This window comes from Saccoglossus kowalevskii, chromosome 8, assembly GCF_978046115.1.
Source record: "Saccoglossus kowalevskii chromosome 8, keSacKowa6.1, whole genome shotgun sequence".
NCBI lineage: Eukaryota > Metazoa > Hemichordata > Enteropneusta > Harrimaniidae > Saccoglossus > Saccoglossus kowalevskii.
Window position 1 is genome coordinate 11,370,314 of NC_140648.1, and position 25,648 is coordinate 11,395,961.

Genomic DNA, 25,648 nt, shown 5'->3' on the forward strand with positions numbered 1-25,648 from the left:
CCAATACTTCGTTTATTGTCTGTGCCCATTTGTGTATTTTAACACATCATCGTATAAACATTTGTATGCGCTTTCATTATAATTCAAGGGCGGCAGTCGTCGTGCCGCGTTCTGTTTGATATGGGACTCATAACGACGTATACAACGCGTGTAAAATACATTGTTTATTTACATGAAAATCGAACACGCCCTGCGCGACGACCACCGCGCTTTAATATGAATGAAACTTGACATTCCATTTTATTTTGTATGACAAACAGTGGTGTGGTGTAAAAACATTTGTTTTTATCATGAATCCTGAAATAAATTCACTACCATTGCATAAATCATTTAAAAAAAATGCGTATTACTCTTTGTGTTTTGCAGCGATTAATCTGTGTATCCCTACTCCCTGTCAAAATGGTGGGACTTGCAGGAACTATCAAGTTTTCTACATGTGTGACTGCGCAATTGGTTGGATGGGCAACAACTGTGATATAGGTAATTTTATCCCTGTCTTGTGATGCATATTTTTCAAAACAAAACACTGAGGATTTCTAAATATGTATTTTACAATATTTTACAGAACAAAATCCTTGCATGACTAATCCGTGTGTCAATGGGTACTGTGACAATCACTATACATATTACACTTGTTCATGTGAGCCTGGATGGACTGGAACTCACTGTGAGAATGGTAAGTGTGATGCCTAGACATTGTTATGAGTTGCTGATACAGTATATAATGTGACATTTAATTCTGTTTGCAAATGACAATTGCTGACGATAGTACCTCGCATACTCAGGTAATAACTTTGCATTTTAAAATGTTCAGTGTAACCTTACCTTACTAATCTTAGTACGTTTAACACCCACACATGCCTCTGTCACGTAACACTCGGACATGTAAAAGTTTTTCCTTCCAAACAGTCTTCAATTCCACACATTCCCCCATATCATGCCTAGATTTAAATAATATTTTATTTCAAGTTTTTATTTTATTTTTCGTAATTTGCATTGCTGAACCCTGCATTTCTAACTGTTAACCTATGCACCAGCAACCCATGCTTAAAGCGGGGGAGTCGTCACCTACGCATGCGTCAGGTGGCCATAGCGTGTCATTGTTTATAAACAAGCGTCTTGCGTTCTTAGCGCGTGTTGTTATCATCGCCTGGGACTCCCACGCATGCGCAGGTGACGACCCTCCCGCTTTAAATGCCGCCACCTGCAACAACGTGCTCACTAGAACTTCACGTGCTCTTGTACAGAAGGCTGAGAGGGCGCATTTTGTGTAATAGGTAACAAACGGAGCGAAATAGCAACTGGTATAGTGTTTGAAACACTCGCCTACTTTAAGGATAATAAATGCGTTTATTACAGTGTGTGAAATTGTATTATCGAACTGTGTCACGTAATTTATTCAGCAAATGGACACCTTGTGTTGGATTCCAGTAGAGTCTGAATATATATTTTTGACCAAATTATGAAAATGCATAACTTTGCAAAAATGTGTGTATGTAAATGTAACGACCACTTGCATACTGCAGCCGTGTAGTGGATCTGTTCTAAATGTCAAAACACTTGCTTTATTGTAGCTATTGACCTATGTCTATCAAACCCATGTCAAAACAATGGTTACTGCCAAAATCAACGGACAAGCTACTTTTGTGTTTGTCAACCGGGATGGACTTCACAGGATTGTGAAATACGTAAGTTTCCAAAACTCAAAATTATAGAAATCGTTGTTGCTGGCACGCGGATTAGTACCCACAACGAACACAATACATGAAAGAAAATACCAAATTTGCCAGAATGGAGAGATTGAGGATGAAAAACATTTCCTTCTAACGTGTTCATACTATTATACATTAAGAAAAGACAGCCTAAACAAATTTCTTGCAAGACCGACCAATCAAAACAAAGAAGAAAAATTAGTAAATATACTTAAAACAAAAGACAACAACATATTAATTAATTAATTTAGCCAAATCTGTATATCAAGGCTTCTTAATGTGAGAAAACTTTAAATCTAAATTATCAGCTGCCTCGTGAAGAATGTTTTTTTTTTTAATTTTTGTTGTTGTTGTCTAATTTTTTTATTTTTTTTTTATTTTCTCATTTCATTTTAACTTTCAGCATTTAACTTTATTGTATTACGAACAATATCTCAATTAAGGATACGTTTATCAATAAAGATTATTATTGTACGTTTCCTTCTTCTACAGCTATCAATCTGTGTGCTCCCGTGAATCCGTGTAATAATGGTGGCGTATGCAACAATTTCCAAACGTACTATTCATGTTCCTGTTCACCAGGCTGGACTGGTACCGATTGTCAGATTGGTGAGTAGCTATACAACCGTTCATATTTTGTGAAACTTAATATATTGTATTGGGAACTGAATACTCACCCAGAGTTTACAATACGATTACAGTATATTCTATTGTTTTCAACAGCCGTTGATGCGTGTGACATCCAGCCATGCATGAACGGAGGTGTTTGTGTGGACTTTCAGTCACGTTATGAGTGCCAATGTATTATGGGATGGACAGGAGATAACTGCGAAGTCGGTAGGATTTGTACACGCATACAACGTATAATTTAAATCTCGTAACTCTCGCGATGATTCATAAGGACGCTTCAACTACCATTGCTAATACATAGTCTGATCTTCTTTTGTTGCAGACGTAGACGAATGCAGTTCAAGGCCTTGTCAGAACGGCGCATTCTGTATAAATGGAAGAAATAAATATACATGTACATGCTTAAACGGTTGGCTGGGAACGAACTGTCAGACCGGTATGAGTAAATCATAAACCATAAAAACATTATATGGATAACATGGTTGGTGTACAAACAATTTGTAACAAAATAATCTAATTATTGTTTCTTTATTCTGATTCAGCGATTGACACTTGCACCTCTTTTCCGTGTATGAATGGAGCAACATGTATGAATTACCAAACTTATTTTATCTGCCAGTGTATTGATGGATACACCGGACAACGATGCGAGACATGTAAGTACACGCGACAATTATGGATAGACAACTAAATACACCATCCACATCTAGAATTATCATTCGTTTAAAGTATTCTTTACCTCACTTGTGATACTATTTTAAGCATTTTCTGTTTTCACTGTTCGTGGTGATGAGCAATCTATATTATATTAGCAACTGGAATTCATATATCCACAATAAATTTTACCATCCTTAGATATGGATGCATGTATTACCAATCCATGCGTCAATGGAGCTACTTGTGAGAACAATTTCGTAAATTATAGATGCATATGTGTACCAGGTTGGACTGGATCAACATGTTCTCAAGGTGAGTGTTCGATTCGTTCAACTATCTTGTGTAATCCTCGGTGTCAGACGTGTCAATCTTTCAACATGTAATACTTTTTTTCCAAGACATCAACGAGTGTGCCAGTGCTCCATGTCAGAATGGCGCTATTTGCAACAATCGTCAGAACACATACACGTGTGACTGTCTAGGTGGTTGGACTGGAATAAATTGTGATATTGGTGAGTTTTTCATTTCAAATGTTTTTAGCAGTACCCCCAAATGACTATCGTCAGAGGTTATATTAATTATATATTATACAGTTTTGGAAAGAATACAAATTAAATTGTAGTGTCTCTGACTGATTATAACGTTGTGTTCTTTTAATAAACTGGTTAGACAGCATTTCAAGCATTCTCGTCTTGTCTTGACAGCATTTCTTGTCAGCCATTTACTTAATTTAAATACGTAATAGTTTATTATACGAATGCATGACGTAAGTACTAGAATAAAAAAAAAGGACGAACAATCTACATATCGTGGTGTCAATGGAAATGTAAGGCCTAAACCCTAAAACTTCAGTCCCATCAATGTAATTGTATATGACCCGCTAAATAATTATGAAATGTACAATTATTATCGAATTTCACAGCGATCGACATGTGTCAATACTATCCATGCTTGAATGGTGCAACTTGTATCAACCACCAAACGTACTATCAATGTGTATGTCCAACTGGCTGGGATGGAGATAACTGCCAAACAGGTACAATTTATTTTCAATTCGTATGGTGGATCACGTATGCCAAAATGGACGCCGCGTCAGGCAATTTTATTTATCTGATCGAACTGTTGTTTTTCAGAGCTGAATGCGTGTCAACCAAATCCTTGTCAAAATGGTGCGCGATGCACTAATTTTTACACCAGCTACACGTGCACATGTGTACCTGGATGGGTTGGAATTAATTGTCAAGTTGGTAGGAATATATATTTTTAAATTGTTTGCACTGTGTTATGGTAAATGCATGGCCTGCGTACTATCGAGTACTAAACTCTTCCTCGCATGTCTCTTCAAGTATTTTATTGCAGGTGTCATCCCATATTTTTATCTCGATCTCAAAAGTTTTTAACACATTTCGTAAATAATCTGTATTTATTCAGTTTTTTCACAAAACTATATTAACATCCCAGTTTATAATTAAATTGGCATGACGAATATTTTATTATATCAATAATAATTGAATTAAATACTAAAATTTTTAATAATTGAATTGTTCCTTATTCACTGTTAGAATACAAGTTACGCATCCCAGTAAATAAATAAGTAAATATAAAACAACCCTTTTTATATCAACACTAAGCAATGCTTAAATTATTACTCCATATTGTGTAAAATATAATTCTTGGATGACATCTGTTTTTTGAATTTTGCCTAAATCCATTCAATGCCAAGGATATTGATGATATTAGTGAATGATAACAGCTGTTTATTTTTTAAATCCATAATCATGTCCTTGGCTCTGCAATGGAGTGTTGTAGCTTAATCTTTATTTTTTACCGTTGCTGTGTTTTGCTTGTGTCGTTCTTACCATCCTCGGCATGTAGAAATCAATGAGTGTGATAGCAACCCCTGCCAGAATTCTGCTACCTGTGAGGATCTTGTGGATTCCTACAACTGTATTTGTCTTGATGGATGGGTTGGAACAAACTGTGAAACAGGTAAAATCACCGGCTATCGTTAGGCTGACGTAATGGGCAATGTTTTAAATAAATGTGTATATACAAGTGTGTGCATAACACACCTTAGGCTAGTATTTGTTCGTTGTCTGATTTAAATCTGAAAGTTTAAATTAAAGAGCGGTAGTCGTCGCGCTGCGCATGCGACATTTGTGTTGATAAACATTGATTTTCCCATAACTCAATGCGCTATTATAACAAGTATGAGGTTTGACCTGGGCGCGACTTGCACTAATTACCGCCGATGATTCCTTCGATACATTCCAATCACCTAAAACTACCTAACCAAAGCTTGGTAACGTCTCAGTTTGTACTCGTTGATCTGCGCAACAGTCAAAGTCGCCATGTTTGTTTTTATGAAACCCATATATCTCTCAAATGCGTGGCGCGACGACTACCTCCCTTTAATATATGTGAAGACGCGACTTGGTAATTAGATTAGCGGGTCATTAACGGTCATTCAACTAAGATGTTCTAGTGTTCATTCAATGTTTTAAGTTTATATACATCTACACATGTAAGTGTATTATCATGGGTGTGTTAAGTAAATTTAAGAAGCATGTTGCAATTACATGTAGTGATTCGTGGGAATCTGAAAAAGAACTAAATATGTATTAGGTTTTAAAATCGTCATTAGTCTTGTCAACTAAATTAATTTCATATATACAGTACAAACAATTACAATGTTTTTTTGCACATTCAGTGATTATGTACGTCTCAAACTACAAAATGTTGAAATTACAATGTATGCATGTACCAGTATGGATTGCAGAAGAGCATGATTAGTTATATGCTGTTGCTAAGCAACACTCGGATTGGAATTCCATTTTGTGCCAATAGTTGATTTCTGTGGAGAAAAAGTGAAAAACGAGTATTTAATTTCAACATAATCCCACCCAGTGTGACATTGCCAAGTTTACTGATTGTGTAAGTCGAGAGTTTGTAAATAAGACAAATATTAACGATTATTTGTTTGATTTTAGCTATTGACCTATGTCGGTCCTACCCCTGTCAGAATGGGGGAACTTGTGTCAACTCCCAAGTGTACTACCAGTGTGTATGTGTAGTTGGCTGGACTGGTACTAACTGTGAGACAGGTAAGGATTCAAACATTAGAACTATCGTGTGGGAGGTGTTGATAATTTTATGGTTTGAGATGGGTGTGGAAGTGTTCAATCTCAGTCTGTTACAAAATTAAAACACAAACCATAAAGTCACCTAGCATTTCAAATTGTATCAACATGTGTGAAATCGTCCAGATTAAAGATGGCCTATCCTGAGGGGGGTGGGGGGAGGTGCATAACACAATTGCTTGAAATAGTTGTCTCATTTGCATAAATTAATATTCATGAGCAATGAAAAACTCGTCTTTTCAGTAAGATTGAGCCAAAATGCTTTCCGATAGCATACACTGTATTTCTAAATTGACCGATTCTGTCGTTACAAGCTGAAAAATATAAAAAACTGATGTAAAAATGTTTTTGAAACACATTTTTTATCAGAGTCCAGCAAACTGTTGAACGTAACCACGGGTTTATTCTTTAACGTGATAATAGCAAGTTACGAAATTCATCGATAATGAGGAGGCACGTTAATATTTCACTCTAGTACTATTGCTCAAAAACAATTTCAGGGCCTGTATACTCCTATATAATGTTTCTAAGTTTCGTTGAGGATTATTTTGTTCAGAAATCGCTGAAATGATTCCATCTATTTGTAAAAAGGACGTTGTTGCTTCAACGGTGGCCTACGGACGAACGACTTCGAAAAGTTCCTTCCAGATCGGACGGAGCCCTCTCGTGTAAACCCCCTGGCCTATCCCTTATTTGCACATTACTCGCAGCAATGCATGATGGGATGTTTAGCGCGGGTTGTTTAGTTTTGTAAAAACAATCAAAATGGCGACCGAATATAGGATCGTGTGGGACGGAATCTTAGCATTGTTTCCAATTTCACGGTAACGTTTTTTCACCCTCATTGCATTGGCATGCGAGCAGGATGGGATAATTCTAGTGTGCGAAAAACATCGATAAGTTTCGAATATTGTAGATTCGGTTGACCACTCTACTCTACCTAGTAGTGACTGTGGGCTGACGCACCGACCATCACGTTCTACATACCACTGGCTCAAGTGAGAGACTACAGGGACTGTGCGATGACTGACAGTTCATTCATTTATTATCTGTATTAGCTTGTGTATTCTGAAAAATGGTCTCACTCTGGTTAAAAATATATTAGTTACCAGACAACTTTGCATCTTTAAATGCAAGGTCTTCGCTAAGAACGACTATTCAGGTGGCGAGAGCGCCATCACCCGACTAGTTTGTGTAACACATTTTTGCTTTTATTTTTTCAGAAATGAACCCATGCAATTCGTTTCCATGTCAAAATGGAGGAACATGTCACAACTATTACAACTATTACACATGTGACTGCCTTTCAGCATTTGCTGGTCAAAACTGCGAGTTAGGTAATGCTTTATTCATGAAATTGTTTTTATTACATTGCTTAGAGAAACAGCTACTTCACTAATATACTGAAAAACGGAAATAAATAATGACAACAAAAATACAAAATATTCATTCGCAAAAATAAATCAAAAAACCTACAAACATTTTGAATATGACATTAAACTAGAAAACTGCCTGACCAACCTAGAAAATACTAGACTACATGAATAATTATGAATTAACAACATTTGTAAAAAAGAGGAAATAAAAGATAATTTCAACTCCATTATATTTTGTCTTATATAAATTCAGCTAAGACACAGCGATATAAAGAAGCTTCAACATTCGTCTCTGGTTTTATGAATTAAGACAAACTAAATTTATTTTGACAAAGAATGAAAATTGTATAATTACTGAAAAATCAAAATTTATTATTTAGCATGTTGTTAATATCAAATTTTATCATATTTGTTTGTTTAGTTACCCAATATTTTGTTCTTGTTACTAGTACATGTATATTATTACTGCTGATCTCTTGGCGGATAATGTTTTAGTAAATAATACACGCAAACAACATTTATAAGTCAGGATGCCACAGAAGAGAACGTTTCTGCTATCCCATGGTAACCTTCTACTCATTTTGGCAATAATGTTTTACATATACACAGAACAGGAACAGCATATGAATCCTATTCTCTCAAGTATGCCTCAAGTCTGGAAGAATGTAGTGTTTTTTTTCTGTTTAGAAATTCTATTTCAACCTAGGGGATCAAATCTGTAATTTCTCGGATACTAGGCAGACAGAAATTGAGATGCAGGGGAGTTATAGTGTACTGATACATGTAATGCTTCAAGAACGTTCAAGAACTGGAAAAGGATTAATTATTAACTGGGTTTTAATTTTGCCTTATTTCGCTGACTGGAAAATGCGCTAAATTAAAACCCAGTGAATATGTAAATTTTAACATAGAACACATTATCTAAATGATAAAACCCACTGAATATACCTAAAATGGTAAATCAGCAAAATTTAAACCCAGTGAAAATTAGTCATTTTACAGTAACTGGAAAACCAGTTGATATATTCTAAACTGTATTTCCTAATCCTCTTGTCAGATTACAATGAATGTACGAGCAATCCATGTGAGAATGGTGGATCCTGTAATAACTTATTTGACAGCTATCAGTGCACATGTGTTCCTGGTTGGAAAGGTCTTAACTGTGATATTGGTGAGTACTATCTTAATATCTGCACTTTAGTGACCATGCATTTGATAAAAAATCATATTCTTCAGTAACAAATCAAAATATACAATTACAGTCAATGCTTGAAAACAAATATGTACCTCCGGTAATTCAAAAATGTTTCCACTGTATTTTCTCAATAACAAAACAAACTATTTTTCATATTTCTTGTGATGCATCTGTGGACTAGTTTTGAGTTCTTGTGTGTGTGTTCCAGAATTTTACAGTCAGTCGCCCAGGAGCCTGTTTGCTTCTGGGTTTTTGAATAGACATGCTTGTATGTTGCCCTCCAAAATAGCAAAATCATTTAAATTATATTTAACTAATATAAATTATATTTTGCTAACCAGGGAGCCCAAAATGTATCTAATATCCAGTGTCCTATATCTGTTTAAATTATTTGAATTTCATGTATTTGTAGAAATTGATTTATGTGAGCCTGATCCATGCCAGAACGGTGCTGTATGTACAAACTATAGAACCTCTTACTTGTGTTCATGTACTCCAGGATGGACTGGGTTGAATTGTGCAATTCGTAAGTATTAATCACCCTAAAGTCAACCAAGTCGAAAGCATGACCGGTCTGCTCAACCCAACCCGAATACTTCACATCGAACAATGATTTTGTAATATAGTCTTTTATGCTTAAAACTCAATCACAAAGAAAGCTTCATAACTGCCTGGTGACTTTCAGTCATTGGCTGTTGTATTTATTAGAGTACATATCACTCAATATATTTACTCAAACAAAATTTTGCCAACATATAACAACTTTAATAAGCTGACTTTTTAAATATATGTATACAAAGTACTTGCACATTGGTGGATAGTTAGCTAGCACAAAAATTAATTTTAATTATTTTTTTTTTTGGAGTAAGAACAGTGTAATTTATTTCTTCCAGCAATTGATGTATGCGAGTCGTCTCCATGCCAGAATGGTGCTACCTGCCACAATTCTCAGACATTTTATAATTGTGTATGCTCAGCTGGTTTTGTCGGAACTCATTGTGAAACGGGTAAGATTATCATTTCTTATGGACTTTATATTTTAGGGAATATTAAGAAAAGGACTAAATTTTATGTTGAGAAGTTATGCTATTAACTGATGTGTTCGGATAATAAATTATATTTACATATTATAAATTGTATCATACATTATAATAGCACATGTGTGTGAAAGGTGTCAACTGTGGACAGTTTTTAATACATACAAACAAATACAAAACCTTTTTCATAGTCCTCCGAAAACATAATTTATATTTAATAATTAATTTTATTATTAATGTTTTGCGTAGCTTCGGTTTAATAAAAAGGGAAGGTATCATGGTACAGTTTATATTAATATTAATATAATTGTACCATACCTTCTCCCTTTACTAAACCTAAGCTTCGCAAACATTTCTATGTTCAGTCTCAGGATATTCAACTTTTGTTTAATTAAACTCCAATTAAAATGCAACCCTATATAAGAACGTGTTTTAATCGAGTTCATATCGCAACTATATTAAAAGTTAATTCAACTATATTAAAATTTAATCCAATGAAGTCCTCGGAACACGGAATACAAGTATGTGTTTGTGTGTGTGTGTGCTCTTACATAAATGAACAGATGTTATAAACATTTCATGTCCATGCATTCTAATAGCACACATGATGTGGTATGTTTTGCATATGGCTACCATGTGAAAATAACAAACGATTTACATAACCATTTGTAAATACGGTATTCCTTAATTTGTACTGTATGTCTTAAATACTCTTAAGCACACACAAGTTATTTCTAAGTTCTTGTTGATTTATAATTGTAGAAGTTAATGAATGTTCCAGTGGACCATGCAAGAATGGTGCTACCTGTGATGATCAGATCAATGCTTACTCTTGTCAGTGTACTGCAGGCTGGATTGGCAACAACTGTGATATTGGTAGGTAGCTGTTATGTCCCTAGGGTAAGGTCCAAGTGACAATACAGACTTAACCCCAGAGACTGACACATGGTACGAGCCCCCACTCCCGATAATGGAAGAATGATACTCAATAAGTATTACAAACCTAGTCTTTATTGTACTAGTCCAGAAATATTGCGTTAACAGCAATGACAGTAATAATAGTAATAACAGTGAGTACAGACATGGATGGGGATTAATAAATATAAATTATACACACAAAATCTAAATAAACATGCAGGTGGACATCTTCAAAATGTGTGAACTCAATGGTCGAAAAACTTAACTTGCAGTACTTCGCGAGGAAGAACACTATAGCTATGTTGTCAGTGGCAAACACAAAACCAGCGCTCAAATCCCATTTTCAAACTCGCAAAATGTTAGCAAAACCAGTGACCACACACACAACAGTTCAAAACTAGACTATCACAACGCAGTAATTCATAATCTGCACAATAAAATATACTCTCAACCAAATTACATTGAATTATACAATATTTTAACTCAAGTATTTTACTTCTAAATTCACAAAACACACAAGATCAGCCTGTTACGACACCCTCACCTGGCAAGCATTACCGGTATTTAACTTTCCTTCCACAAGCCATATTAATTTTATTGTATACAATCTGACATCAACCTTTCCCTTTACCACATTTATAAAATAGATAACAAGTATGCCATCTAAATCCCATGAACATTTGTCAACATCCAAATCCCATGAACATTTGTTGACATCCAAATCCCATGAACATTTGTAGACTTCCAAATCCCATGAACATTTGTTGACATCTAAATCCCATGAACATTTGTTGATATCCAATTCCCATGAACATTTGTTGACATCCAAATCCCAAAAACATTTGTTGACATCCAAATTCCATGAACATTTGTTGACATCCAAATCCCATGAACATTTGTTGACATCCAAATCCCATGAACATTTGTAGACTTCCAAATCCCATGAACATTTGTTGACATCTAAATCCCATGAACATTTGTTGATATCCAATTCCCATGAACATTTGTTGACATCCAAATCCCAAAAACATTTGTTGACATCCAAATTCCATGAACATTTGTTGACATCCAAATCCCATGAACATTTGTTGACATCCAAATCCCATGAACATTTGTAGACTTCCAAATCCCATGAACATTTGTTGACATTTAAATCCCATGAACATTTGTTGACATCCAAATCCCATGAACATTTGTTGACATCCAAATCCCATGAACATTTGTTGACATTCAAATCCATGAACATTTGTTGACATCCAAATCCCATGAACATTTGTTGACATCCAAATCCATGAACATTTGTTGACATCCAAATCCCATGAACATTTGTTGACATCCAAATCCCATGAACATTTGTTGACATCCAAATCCCATGAACATTTGTTGACATCCAAATCCATGAACATTTGTTGACATCCAAATCCCATGAACATTTGTTGATATCTAAATCCCATGAACATTTGTAGACTTCCAAATCCCATGAACATTTGTTGACATCCAAATCCCATGAATATTTGTTGATATCTAAATCCCATGAACATTTGTAGACTTCCAAATCCCATGAATATTTGTTGACATCCAAATCCCATGAATATTTGTTGACATCCAAATCCCATGAACATTTGTTGACATCCAAATCTCATGAACATTTGTTGACATCCAAATCCCATGAACATTTGTTGACTTCCAAATCCCATGAACATTTGTTGACTTCCAAATCCCATGAACATTTGTTGACATCTAAATCCCATGAACATTTGTCAACATCCAAATCCCATGAACATTTGTTGACATCCAAATGCCATGAACATTTGTTGACATCCAAATCCCATGAACATTTGTAGACTTCCAAATCCCATGAACATTTGTAGACTTCCAAATCCCATGAACATTTGTTGACATCCAAATCCCATGAATATTTGTTGACATCCAAATCCCATGAACATTTGTTGACATCCAAATCTCATGAACATTTGTTGACATCCAAATCCCATGAACATTTGTTGACATCCAAATCCCATGAACATTTGTAGACATCCAAATCCCATGAACATTTGTAGACTTCCAAATCCCATGCATCCTGCAGCTACTGACATAAGTTTTACAAATGTATTTATTTACTTGTGTCTGTTCTCCATGTTTGTATGAACCTGTATCATACCATGTAACCCCGAATGGAGTGTAACTATATGTTATCTTCATTATTCCCAGCAATACAACTCTGCCTCCCAACCAACCCTTGCCTGAATGGTGCTACATGTAGTAACTTCCAGGTTTACTATACATGCCAGTGTGTACCTGGATTTACAGGTAACCAGTGCGAAAACGGTGAGTGTTAATTGTCCCATAATCATGTAACTTACCAGATTCTATTAATTGTTATTTCCAAAATTGGTAACCAAATAGGAACTTCTTGTAATTATTACTTTTGCTTTGTACTCTTTTGCACATAGAAATTGATCTGTGTTCACCTGTCAATCCCTGTATGAATAGTGGCACATGTACCAATTACAGAACTTCTTATACATGTACCTGTTTACCTGGATGGACAGGAGTAAACTGTGATACAGGTAAGTTTTCTTCCTTGATTCCACTGTTGTGGAGATATGTGCTGCAGAATAGTTTTAGATGTGTGGTTGCATGGATATCATGCATGCAGCAATGTTGATCTCGTAAGATTGATCAACATTAATACTAATTTGATCATCAGGAATATACTTTTAGCAAAACTGAGTTTCATGTACAACTGGTTTGAAAATTTACTCTTATCTTGGGTGTGCATGTGAGTGTAAGGTAACCCAAATCTATTGTGATAAGGCCTTTGAAATATTGGGTACAGGCGATGAATTATCTATAAATAGTTTAATTATAAAGTTAAAGCGGGGGAGTCATCACCTGTGCATGCATCAGATGGCCATAGCGTGTCATTGTTTACAAACATGCGTCTACCCAAGAGCCTTTGCGTTTTTATCGTGTGGTGTTATTGTTGCTTGGGACTCAATTCCCATGTGTGCGCAGTTGACGCCCCTCTCGCATCAATATTTTGACATTCCTACAAAATGTGTTTAATACAATATACACATTTAATATATTTCCAGCTATCAACCAATGCCAACCTGATCCGTGTTTGAACAATGGCGGGTGTAATAATTTCCAGACCTACTATGAGTGTGTGTGTCTGTCAGGATATGGAGGTGATAACTGTGAGGTCGGTAAGTAAATAATTCCCTGAATTCATATCTTAAGGAAGATAATACAAAGAAATGATAATTTATATAGATGGTAGCAAACATAACATGAAAACAATTTAAGTATAATAACAACCTTTATTGATATCGTATCCCTTCTGGGATCTAGATTAGAATACAATAAGGATATAAGGAACAATAAAATACATAAGTAATAATAATAATAAAAAAGAAATAAATAGTAATACTGTGAAAATATTATTATATAAATATTTTTTTGGTGTTATTTTGAGGCAGCTGGTAAATTGCTTTTCATGAAATTCTCTCTTTTATTGAAACAGTCGCTGATAAACTTGGCAATTGCTTGGACGGTTTCAGAATTTTTGTTATTGAGAAGTGCTTTCAGATTACCGGATAAGTTTACGTTTTCAAACAAAGCATCTCTTTCAAACTTGTACTGGTTACAATTGAGGAGGAAGTGTTCTTCATCTTCAATTTCATTGGAGTCACAGACAGGGCATGTTCTATTTAAGACATCTATGTTGTGATATCGCCCAACTTCAATCTGAAGTATGTGGGCACTTATCCTCAGTTTAGTCATAGATGATCTGTGGATGGGGTTTTTAATAATTTCAAGGTATTTTTCAAGTGCAAAATCAGTTTTCAGCTGTCTGTAGGTACGAAGTTTATTTTTGTGATTAGTGCCTTTATTGTCATTATGCATTGTTTCTGTGCAGTGTTTCTCAAACATATTTTTTAGTTTTTTTGTAGCTAATGGGATAATACTGGTTTTTTCGCAAACATCACTAATTTCTAAAAGGTTCAGTAATTTTTTTATGCCTGTGGTCCAATTACTGACGTTTTCTTTGTCCAAATTGGTGCCAAGTTTGTAGGCCTCAGAGATCAGAGTGGTTTCATCCATATGTTTTATTTTCAGCCAGTAGTTAATCATACGTTTGATGCTTGAGATGATAAGTGGATATCTTCCCAGTTCAAGTAAACATGCCAAGTTTGTGGCTTTACAGTTTACTTGTCGTAGGTACTTACACATTTTGTGATGTAATTTTTCCATAGGCAAGGATTGTTTAAACAAGTCTGTTGAGTGCATATTAATAATATCGCTTGCCCAGATTTCGCTACAGTAGAGTAAAATTGGTTTAACCATAGCATCAAACAATTTCAGATGTGTTTTGATTGGAATATTTGGATCTGCATAGAGTAATTGTTTTAGTTTAAAAAGTGCCTTCATTGCTCTGTGACTAAGGTCTTCTTGAGCTCTGTTCAGTTTACCAGTAGCATTGATTTTAACACCAAGGTAGGAGTATGATGAGACGTTTTCCAATTTTTGGCTATTAATTTAAAATCTGAACTTACTTAATATTTTACCTTGCTTGTTGAAAATGATAATTTTTGATTTTGACACATTGATATCTAGTTTCCATTGTTTGCAGTATGTTTCCACTGTGCGTATTGCATTTTGCAGACCATTTTTAGATTGTGATAGGAGGAGGAGGTCATCCGCATACATCAAACATTACAAATGATTGTTTACAAGTAAAGGGGGTTCATTATTGGATGATTCTATCTGGCATTTGATATCATTAATGAAAAGATTGAAAAGGAGTGGGCTTAAACCATCTCCCTGTCTGATACCCCTTTGAACTGGAAAGCTAGCAGTCAAACCACCTTTTAGTTTAACACAGCCAGTGGCATTCTGATAAATAGATTTAATTATGTTGTGAAATTTTCCTGAGATTTTGTTTTTGTGAAGTTTATATAAAAGACCGAGGTGCCAAATGGAATCAAACGCCTTCTTAAAGTCAATGAAACATGCAAATAAATAGTTTCCTTTATTAAGATATTTTGTTATTAGCTGTTTGAGAACAAAGATATGGTCCGCTGTGCTGAATTTTGGAAGAAAACCAATTTGCTCTTTAATTATGATATTATTGCTTTTTACATGTTTGGTCAACCTTTGTTTCAATACGGCTGTGAAGTAACTCATAGATGGTGTCTGCTTCATCCTGTTCTATTTATTTTCACCAGTATATTCACATAATCAACAACAAAATAATGTAAACTATAACCAAATAAATACTAAAATATAGTAGTAACTGATAATGTTCAGTATTGACCATAGAGCTTCTCTATTTCATAGCCCTTGACTTCTCTAGAAGTGACAATGTAAATGCTGAAAGGAAGCTACCGTATTTATCAGGGTATAAGCCCAGGGTCTTGAACATGGAAAATTGACAAAAAATAGGGGTGGGCATTTACCAGGAAATCCCAGACAAAAAAAAGAAAATTCGCAAAAAAATTAACAACACACAGATCGAACTGCGGCAGGGAATAGAACGGCAAATGAAAACATGCAACAGAAATAAATGAACAATATGCAACATTAGAAGTAAAACAAAATTATTGTATTGCTTATAATGTAACAAATTTAACCAGAAATAATAAAAATCGACAGTGAGGAATCATTTGAATCAGGATTTTCTCGCCGACAAACACGTCCAATACGCGTAAAATGATTTCCGGTCTCGACAAATTACGAATCAACTGTCATACAAGATCAATAATAATTTACAAATTTACACAGTAAAAATTATCAAAATTCATAGCTGTTTGAAAAAACTTCTCAGATCTTTATTTGTATGTTCATTGCCATTTTCGTCAAACTCAAAACCCTCAAAGTCCAAGTCGGCGTCACTGTAGCCGTCGAACAAAATCCCTACAACTTCTTCCTGGAGTACATCCATATCGTCCCACGCAATTTGGACTTAGCACTTTTAATCCACAGATTTGGCACTTTTCATTCATGTCTAATCACAATAAAGAGACAAGAAAAATGGGGTTGTTCTGTGCAATGGCACACGATGCTTTTGTTTACATCTTTGACCTTTATGCATCTGCTTTACTGATTAGCTAAGAACGACATCACTAACAATTATATTTAAAGAATTTTTATAAGCATCACGACAGACTTCAAGAAAGTCAAATATTAATACAAACATAGTCAACGAATAGAAAATAGTTTTTTGTTATTTTTTGTGTAGGAAAAAACCCCTGGGCGTGTGCCTGGATATGACCTCAACTTCTTTGTGTCAAAAGTGGGGGGATGGGCGTTTGCCTCGACATGGGCTCTTACCCGGATAAGTACAGTATGATAACATTTCTGCTGCAGTTGAGTAGAAGCAATGAATGAATAGTACTAATGAATGTATGACTTGCTTTTTAGACATTTATGAATGTTCCAGTAATCCATGCCAGCATGGTGGCATTTGTGACGATCGGATTAATGGTTACATATGCACTTGTGCACCAGGATGGACTGGATTTAACTGCGATATCAGTAAGTTCCTATTTCATCTCTTAAGTGTATGCTGCCATCTAAGGTGAATTAGTAAAAAACAAAAGATTTCATTTTCATCTGTTGATGGTGCTGTCAGTGATGGGTTCACATATGAAGAATTATGAAAAAAAAATGTGCACACATTTTTTAATGAATGAGTTCACTGACAGATATTATTCATTAGCCTGTTGTATACCACATTTTATGCATCCTTCAATGTCATGAAAAGAATCTAAACATTGTGTCTGTTTTATGTAGATATTGATGAGTGTTTCAGCAACCCTTGTATGAATGGTGGTACTTGCAGTGATATGGTGAATGGTTATATATGTGCTTGTCCATTCGGATTCAGTGGAATTACCTGTGAAACTGGTATGACATTTCTTTGCTTATAAAGGTGGGGGGGGGGGGGTATTTATAAATAACAAAGTGAAAATTGCATGTATGTCCATATAGAATTTTATCTTGACTTTATCATGAATATTTACATGCAGATCCATCCTAACTATAAAGACATTGAAATCATTCTAAGGATTATCCACTGATTAACTATCATGATAGAAATTCTAATATGTGGATAGGTGGCTTCATTTTTTTTGTTCATCATGAGGGGTAGCTTATGTTTCACTACGGTAAAATAGTTTCCACATACTTAATTGAATGAGGTAAAATAGTTTCCACATACTTAATTGAATGAGGTAAAATAGTTTCCACATACTTAATTGAATGAGCTTAACGTACATGTTACTTATTTCCTCCTTGGAATCAGAACTGAACTTCAATGAGTGTGTTAGTATGCCTTGTTTGAACGGTGCTACATGTCGTGATCAGCGAAACTCCTACGTCTGTGATTGTGCACCAAATTGGACAGGAGTCCATTGTCAATTAGGTATTGCATGCACTGTTAGATTATGCATGGCATGCAATATAAAGTGACTATTTTATGTTTATTTTGCATGTTTTGTTTTTTCAATTCTGTGTTCTTTCTCCAAAACTTTGCCAAGGATCTGCCCATGCCAGTCGGTTCCGCTCAGCACTTAGAATTTCTGACCAGAATACAAAGTTACTGACCAGACCTATTCTAATGTTCATATAGACGTATAATGTTGACATGCATTTAGCAGGATCAATGTCTGCAGACTTTATCCTTCAACTTAGCACTGGATCAAAATAAAAATAAACTCACAGTGTTTCTTGCCTTTAGAAGAGTACTTCCTGGATAGCTGCTGTGTCTGTCTATGGAGACAGTGGAGTTCCTATACCTACTGGCCTATCTTTCAGTTCTTCTGAAACAGGAAGTGTTTGAGGGCGCTCGACTTATGAAAGGGGTCTATAGAGCTTGTCATTTTTACACTTAAATTAACTTGGCATGAATATAAACGCAGAACAAGTCTTGAATGTAAATTGTCACGCTGTTGAAAATCAATATTCAGTGACATCAGCCTAATGTATTTTAATTTGAATTTCACTCTGATTGACGTTATATTAGCTTTACTAAACAAGCCGGTCTCTGAAATAAGCCATACATCAAGATAATGACAGGTGACGCAGTGACAAATTGTCACCTCACCATCAGGGATGTGCAAAGTTGTCGTTCATTTGACCTACTCTTGAGTGTAGTAAGCTCCAGATCCTATATTGAGTTGCTGATTCATGGAATAATTATTCTTCACTATAAATGTGATTCACTAATGTTCCATTACAAAAAAACACAGATAAATTCAAATTAATATTTCATTAAATATTTAAAATAAAAGTTAAATTGAAGTGGTTAAAGCGAGAGAGTCGTCACCTGCACATGCATCAGATGGCCATAGCGTGTCATTGTTTACAAACAAGCATCTACCCATGAGCCTTTGCGTTTTTAGCACGTGTTATCGTTGCTTGGGACTCAATTCCTACATGTGAATAGGTGACGACCTTCTTGCTTCAACTACTAGGATGACAATCATGAATATTAATTAGCTCATGAATATTAATTAGCTCATGAATATTAATTAGCTCATGAATATCAAGCCAGGCTGGACAGAACCTTGCATTGCATGTTCTTTATTTAAATTATATTGTTCGCGGCAAACGGATTTTTGAGGAAATATTATTTCATTCTTGTTCTCTAATTTCTTGTGTGTTCCTCTCCACTGCAATCTAAACTAACAAGAATATTTAATTTCTGCAGTATTCATCCAGAGATTTAAGGGCAAAACACTGCCTCACCACTGTGTGATAACTAGGGTGACATCATCCGTCGATCGTCCATGTAATTGTTGCAAAATGAGGTTAAAGTTGTATTATCTGTTATAAATTTATTTGAAGTTTGTGTTGTAAAATGAGCCATGAACTGGAATTATTACTTTGTATTATACATGCATAATTATCTGGTTTTAGAAAAATATCTGTTCTTTACTGGTAAAGATTTTCTTCAGTTTTCTGTGCAGATTTTGTGTTTTAGTCACAGATTGTGCATCAAGAAGGCGCGGGTGAACAATATTCTCGTGTGTTTTACATAAAGTGGAATCTGAATATCATTTTTTACTATTACTAATATTCATCATTTATATTTATTTCTGTTTTAAATTCTCATAATACTTTGTTCTTCTGTCTTTATCTATATTCATATATTCTATGGTTTCAAATTAAGAGAAAATATTATTTCCAATGTTGACCTAAATGGCATGATCATTCTCTTGTTTTTTGTGAAGTTTTTATTGCATATGAGGCCAATGGTCTACTTTACTGTGAAATAAAAAAATAACTTGATTACACTTGCATGGTTTATTTGCAATTGAACAATTTCATTTATTTTGCTTTGCTATGCTCTGACATAATTCACCAATAATTAAATTTCATGTTTTTCACTGAATAGTTACATATGTTTTTCTGGTTATTTCCCCACTTAGAAATAGATTTATGCCAGAATAATCCATGTTTGAATGGTGCCACTTGCATGAATGACTTTGAGAATCAAGACTACCAGTGTCTGTGTGCTGTTGGATTTACAGGAGAAATCTGTCAGTCAGGTATGTGTAGTACTACATTTGTTGTATTTATGTACCTTGAAATTTATCAAACAAATAAATAAACAAACTGAATGATTGATTATTCAACTTTCATTAAACTATCCTAAGTATTATAGTTGTTTGTTGTTAGTAATTTGAAAGTATCATAAACCAATAAAATTCAATGAATTTTGTATAAAACTTGTGCTAATGAAATCGTTTGTATTTTCTTTTACCTATTTATATAGTTCTTTCATTCTTTCATAAAAATGTCAGCATAATATTGTTTGCCATATTGAAGTGACTGAAATGATTTTCCCACAAATGTTTCTCAGCAAGCTATGGCCGGACCAATTCAAAGTCAATGTTGGGATTGCTAGTAGCAAGTATAAGTGCTGGCAGTGCTGCCATTGAATGTGATACTTTGTACTACATGATGATTTTCATCTTTGGTTCATCTTTTCATTCTACCTGTCTCCACATACATTGATTGCTTAGTGTCAAACATGGTATAAAATTTATTGTTACAGTATCGTTATACCTGTATCAACACTGCAGATTGATTTTATTAACATGACCATAATAGAGAATTATTAACTTACTGTAAAATACTTTTTATACTAATTATTTTCACTTGATTCAGTGAAAATATAATCCAGCAAATGTTCGGTACTTTTTTTTCTCTATACGGTATTTCACATTCAACTCATCAAATATCAGTGAAAATAAACCCCATACAATACACTCAAAATCTCAGTTCAGCAAAAATTAATTCCGACTAAAATAAATTATTTTAACAGTAGGAATCCCTCACATTTGGTGATGCCTTTGTAGCAGCTGCCTAATGTAATCAGTATTTACTTGCAGAGATTAATGAATGCGAGAGCAATCCATGTCAGAATGGGGCTACTTGTTTTGATTCAGTTGGACTATATACCTGTTACTGCCCCGCCGGCTGGACTGGAACTAATTGTGATATAGGTGAGAATATGTGGACATCAGCATAATTACAATTTATCTCATCTGTACATACATGTATATGAGTTAAAGTATTTATAATAAACAACTTGTTCCAGTGTTAGGAGTATTACCATTTACTTGCTAGAGATAATTTGAATACCTGATATTTCTCTTCAGCTATTAATGCTTGTCTGTCAGACCCATGTCTAAATGGTGCGACGTGTGGTGACTTCCAAAGTTATTATGTTTGTACTTGTGTTCCTGGATATGCTGGCCTGTTCTGCCAATTTGGTAAGTCATTGTTGTGATCATTTCTTGACAATTATTATCTACCACAGGGATTTTTTTAAACAAGGGAACAGGGGTGCAGCGCCCTCATGCCATGGCCATGCGCCCCTTACCCTGGGGAGCAGATCCTCTGGCAACCATAAAATTCTGATTGACCAGGGATCACAGTGACCTGTCTGATAGTAATTTTGGCCCCAAGGAAGCCATAGAATGCTCCATTTTAACTTAGAATTATCAAAAACTACACACCCTGGTAGGGAGAACCCTATCTCCCCCACTTGATGGCGCAGCTAGCTGAATTGCAGTGCTCCCTCTTGCAGTTTTTTTTCTAGAAAAACCCCTGTACCATCCATAGAGCACAGTTTATAAATCAACTGGTTTTATATTTCACAGAGGTACTTGAGTGTTTAAGTCACCCTTGTAAGAATGGTGCAACCTGCAATGACTATGTGAATTTCTACACATGTGACTGTGGACCTGGCTGGATAGGTACTCTGTGTGACATGCGTAAGTATATAATTCAATGTGTTAATTATTCCTATTGTTCCTGTAATTTTTAGATTGGAAGTCATATACTGTAAAATACTTTAATTTTCGCTTGGAATAAATTTCCGCTGAACAGATGATTCAGTGAAAATAAAATACAGCGAATATACCATTTTTCCTATATATTACATTCAACTCATCAAAAATCAGTGAAAATAAATTCCATACAAAACACCCAAAAACTCTTTTCAGCGAAAATTAATTCCAGCTAAAATAGAGTATTTTAATTCGGTGCTTATTCTGTATTTCTTTGTTGTACGTATTTATGTTTATAATAATTATTAATAAAGCATTTCTATTGGTGTCTTCAGTTTCTAAATTGCTGAGAATACACAAACTTGTACTTGATTTGCCTACACATCTAAATACATGTAATAAAAATAATAATAATCTAGTTTTTTGCACCATTTTATCAATGAAAACCATTTTCTCTTGTTCAATTCTGTTTGCAGCCATTGATCTGTGCCAGCCTGATCCCTGCCAGAATGGAGCCACGTGTACAAACTTTCAGATATCCTACACATGTAACTGTGCACCGGGTTACTCTGGTACTAATTGTAACACAAGTAAGTCATCAATACCTAATCTTCACTTGTTCACATTTCTTTATTCACAAAAAATTGTATTGTGTATTTTATTGAGCCAATTGTTGTCTAAAGGGTAGTAGTCATCGCACCATTTATGCATGAGATATATGGGTCTCATATGAACAAAGATGGGGACTTTGACTGTTGCGCAGATCAGCGAGTACAAATTGAGACGTTTCCATGCTTTAATTAGGTAATTTTCAGGTGATTGGAAGGTATTGAAGAAATCAAGGAGTCACGGCTGTAATCAATGCAAGTCGCACCCAGGTCAAACCTCATACTCGTGATTTCCATTTGAAGAGTGCATTGAGTTGTGGGAAAATCAATGTTTATCAACACAAATGTCGTTCATGCACAGCATGACGACCATCACACTTTAAATTTAGTTGTCCCCTACATACTGAAGTTAAGATAATGAATGTGAAAGCATGTAATAACCTAAAAAACAAGTCAGCATATTCATTGGATCCATATGAATGTTGTACGTGGCTGTTAATTACTGTGAGAGTCAGAATAAATAATGACTGCACTTCACTTATAAATTGTTAAGTCCTTAATTTATATTGGCTGCTATCATAACGGTATTTTCTAATTATTTTTAATTATCAGATATTAACGAGTGTGCCAGTAACCCTTGTCAAAATGGAGCCACTTGTTACGATGCCGTTGATGGTTTCACATGTCAATGTGTTGCTGGTTGGATTGGAGTTCTGTGTCAGACTGGTGAGTAGACTTTTAGATCTTAGAATCTACTAGTGGCTTTTCTGAACATTGACTGTCTGCTGTCAAATAAAATGACCACCCTAGTTCTCAGCTTAAAATAATTCACTTTGGTAATTCACTTTCCATTATTGTTAAAATATAGGAATAATTTGATGTGCATCTGAACAAATGTAGTAGTCTAACTTTCATTCATTCTGGTATTAATTATTCAATACTTTTGTCATTTCAGCCATTAATTTATGTCAGCCTGACAACCCTTGCATGAATAGTGGAACATGCCAGAACTACCAAACTTTTTACACTTGTACTTGTCAACCTGGTTGGACTGGCACTATCTGCCAGACTCCTATTGATCTCTGCATACCAACCAATCCATGTGAGAATGGTGGCACATGCAACAATTACCAGAATTTTTATACGTGCACCTGTATTCCTGGTTGGACAGGAGATCGGTGTCACCTTGCCATTGACCTATGCCAGACTGATCCCTGCCTGAATGGTGGCACATGTTCTAACTTCCAGACTTCCTATACTTGTGAATGTTTACCACAGTATGATGGGGATAGGTGTCAAATAGGTAATACTTTATAATTGGTTTCTCTTTTTCTGAAGATGATTTCAACTATTAGATAGATTTACTGTGCTTGTATTTAAGACCTCAATTCCCAATCTTGATGATTAAATCACCACAAAAATGTGACTTTTTGATTTAAATGTGATCAAATCCAAATATACGTAATTGTAACATTCTAATGTTGACAACATGTTATCCATTTGGCATCGCATACATGTAAGCCTACTTGTGAACAACTTAAATCTCCATAGAACACTTTTTTTGGCTATTAATATACCGTAGAAGTAGAAAAATACCCAATATACTGGAAAATAAGACGCAATATATGTTTTTTTTAGTTTACATAGCTTATGTAGTATTACAAGTAAGTAAATGAAAAATATTCAAATTGCTTTCCAGAAATATTATTCAAAAACTTGTTTTGTCACCTTTGATTGCAGGTTTTCTTATTTATCACTCACTGTTGTCATAGCCTAATTCAATAGTTCAAAATCAGTTAAGCAACTAAACACGCAACAACCTGAGCTGGAATCATTTCAGTAAAAAAGGAAAAAAAGAACACTACTATTTGATCTCACTGTAGAGTCTGCTGTGTTGAGATTTTTCAAGTGATGTTGAATAACTTTTTTAACTAATTTTTTGATATATTTTTGATGAGTGTAAAATTTAAATAACTACCTGGACTGATCAAGTTCCCACTTCACACATGCATCCAACATCATATTGGACAAATGCTTGTGTATTTTTTTTCACCATCAAATCATAAATGGCTTACTGGCAGCCATCATGTTTATATGATTGCTGTTCCACATAGCCATATCTCATACAAGTCAGTTAATATTATGTATATTACCTCTGTCAGTAGTTGTGCAATATCTTTTGCCCGCATGCCTAAAAATTAAAAATACATTTTAAGTGAACAACTAACAAATGTATTCACACAATTAAGCACTTGAGGCCCAGTTTTAATGCGTTAGATAATTAATAGTCATTATGTGTTTTTTTTCAGTTCGCAATGCATGTCAACCCAACCAGTGTCTCAACGGTGCTACCTGTAATGACTTTTTGACTCACTATACATGTACCTGCCAACTGGGTTGGAGTGGAAACAACTGTGAACAAAGTAAATATTATTTTATTTCCTGTCACCTAAGTAAAATTTAGTTATTGCTGTATAAGTGTTATGTAAAATGCATAGAGTAACAGAACTTCTCATTTGCTTTCAGGACTTAATCCTTGCATTTCTAATCCCTGTCAGAACAGTGCACCATGTAATAACTTTTTCACGTCTTATACGTGTACATGTCTAAGTGGCTGGACTGGATTCAATTGTGATCAAGGTAACTGTCAAATAGTTTGCGATTTCACAAACTTCTACAATGCTCAGTTAAAAGTCTTGATGTTCTTAAAAACGTTGATTCCTCATACCTTGATGATTTCTCGGATATTGCAATACATGTTCATGCAAGATCATCATGTTTTATTAAAAACTTAATATTAGAAATTTATTCATTTATATTTTGAAAATATTCATAAATTCTGAAATTTTCTGAATTGAAATGGTAGAAAAATATCTGCATAACTTATTGTACATAGATGTTGTATTTGTGTATTTCTGTTTCAGCAATCAATATGTGTTCTCCTGACAACCCATGTCTGAATGGAGCTGCTTGTCAAAATCACCAGATTTCTTATACTTGTATTTGTGCTCCTGGTTGGACAGGAACAAACTGTGAAACAGGCAAGTCTTAATATTTCATTATGTC

At 34.8% G+C, this 25,648-nt stretch overlaps 1 protein-coding gene across 1 annotated transcript in view; it reads left to right on the forward strand.

Annotated features, from left to right (window-relative positions):
• LOC144352754 (uncharacterized) overlaps positions 1-25,648 on the forward strand; it is an 89,619-nt gene that overhangs the window by 19,407 nt on the left and 44,564 nt on the right. The window contains exons 23-55 of the mRNA XM_085502689.1: positions 367-480; positions 566-676; positions 1,575-1,688; positions 2,205-2,321; positions 2,436-2,549; positions 2,665-2,778; positions 2,885-2,998; positions 3,198-3,311; positions 3,398-3,511; positions 3,922-4,035; positions 4,875-4,988; positions 5,990-6,103; positions 7,363-7,476; positions 8,573-8,686; positions 9,123-9,236; positions 9,604-9,717; positions 10,510-10,623; positions 12,877-12,993; positions 13,119-13,235; positions 13,764-13,877; positions 17,095-17,208; positions 17,467-17,580; positions 17,978-18,097; positions 20,106-20,225; positions 21,072-21,185; positions 21,342-21,455; positions 21,846-21,959; positions 22,451-22,564; positions 23,195-23,308; positions 23,538-23,885; positions 24,892-25,005; positions 25,109-25,222; positions 25,507-25,623. Of these exons, the coding sequence (XP_085358815.1) occupies positions 367-480; positions 566-676; positions 1,575-1,688; positions 2,205-2,321; positions 2,436-2,549; positions 2,665-2,778; positions 2,885-2,998; positions 3,198-3,311; positions 3,398-3,511; positions 3,922-4,035; positions 4,875-4,988; positions 5,990-6,103; positions 7,363-7,476; positions 8,573-8,686; positions 9,123-9,236; positions 9,604-9,717; positions 10,510-10,623; positions 12,877-12,993; positions 13,119-13,235; positions 13,764-13,877; positions 17,095-17,208; positions 17,467-17,580; positions 17,978-18,097; positions 20,106-20,225; positions 21,072-21,185; positions 21,342-21,455; positions 21,846-21,959; positions 22,451-22,564; positions 23,195-23,308; positions 23,538-23,885; positions 24,892-25,005; positions 25,109-25,222; positions 25,507-25,623 (4,017 nt within the window). The remainder of the gene's footprint in view (positions 1-366; positions 481-565; positions 677-1,574; positions 1,689-2,204; positions 2,322-2,435; positions 2,550-2,664; positions 2,779-2,884; positions 2,999-3,197; positions 3,312-3,397; positions 3,512-3,921; positions 4,036-4,874; positions 4,989-5,989; positions 6,104-7,362; positions 7,477-8,572; positions 8,687-9,122; positions 9,237-9,603; positions 9,718-10,509; positions 10,624-12,876; positions 12,994-13,118; positions 13,236-13,763; positions 13,878-17,094; positions 17,209-17,466; positions 17,581-17,977; positions 18,098-20,105; positions 20,226-21,071; positions 21,186-21,341; positions 21,456-21,845; positions 21,960-22,450; positions 22,565-23,194; positions 23,309-23,537; positions 23,886-24,891; positions 25,006-25,108; positions 25,223-25,506; positions 25,624-25,648) is intronic.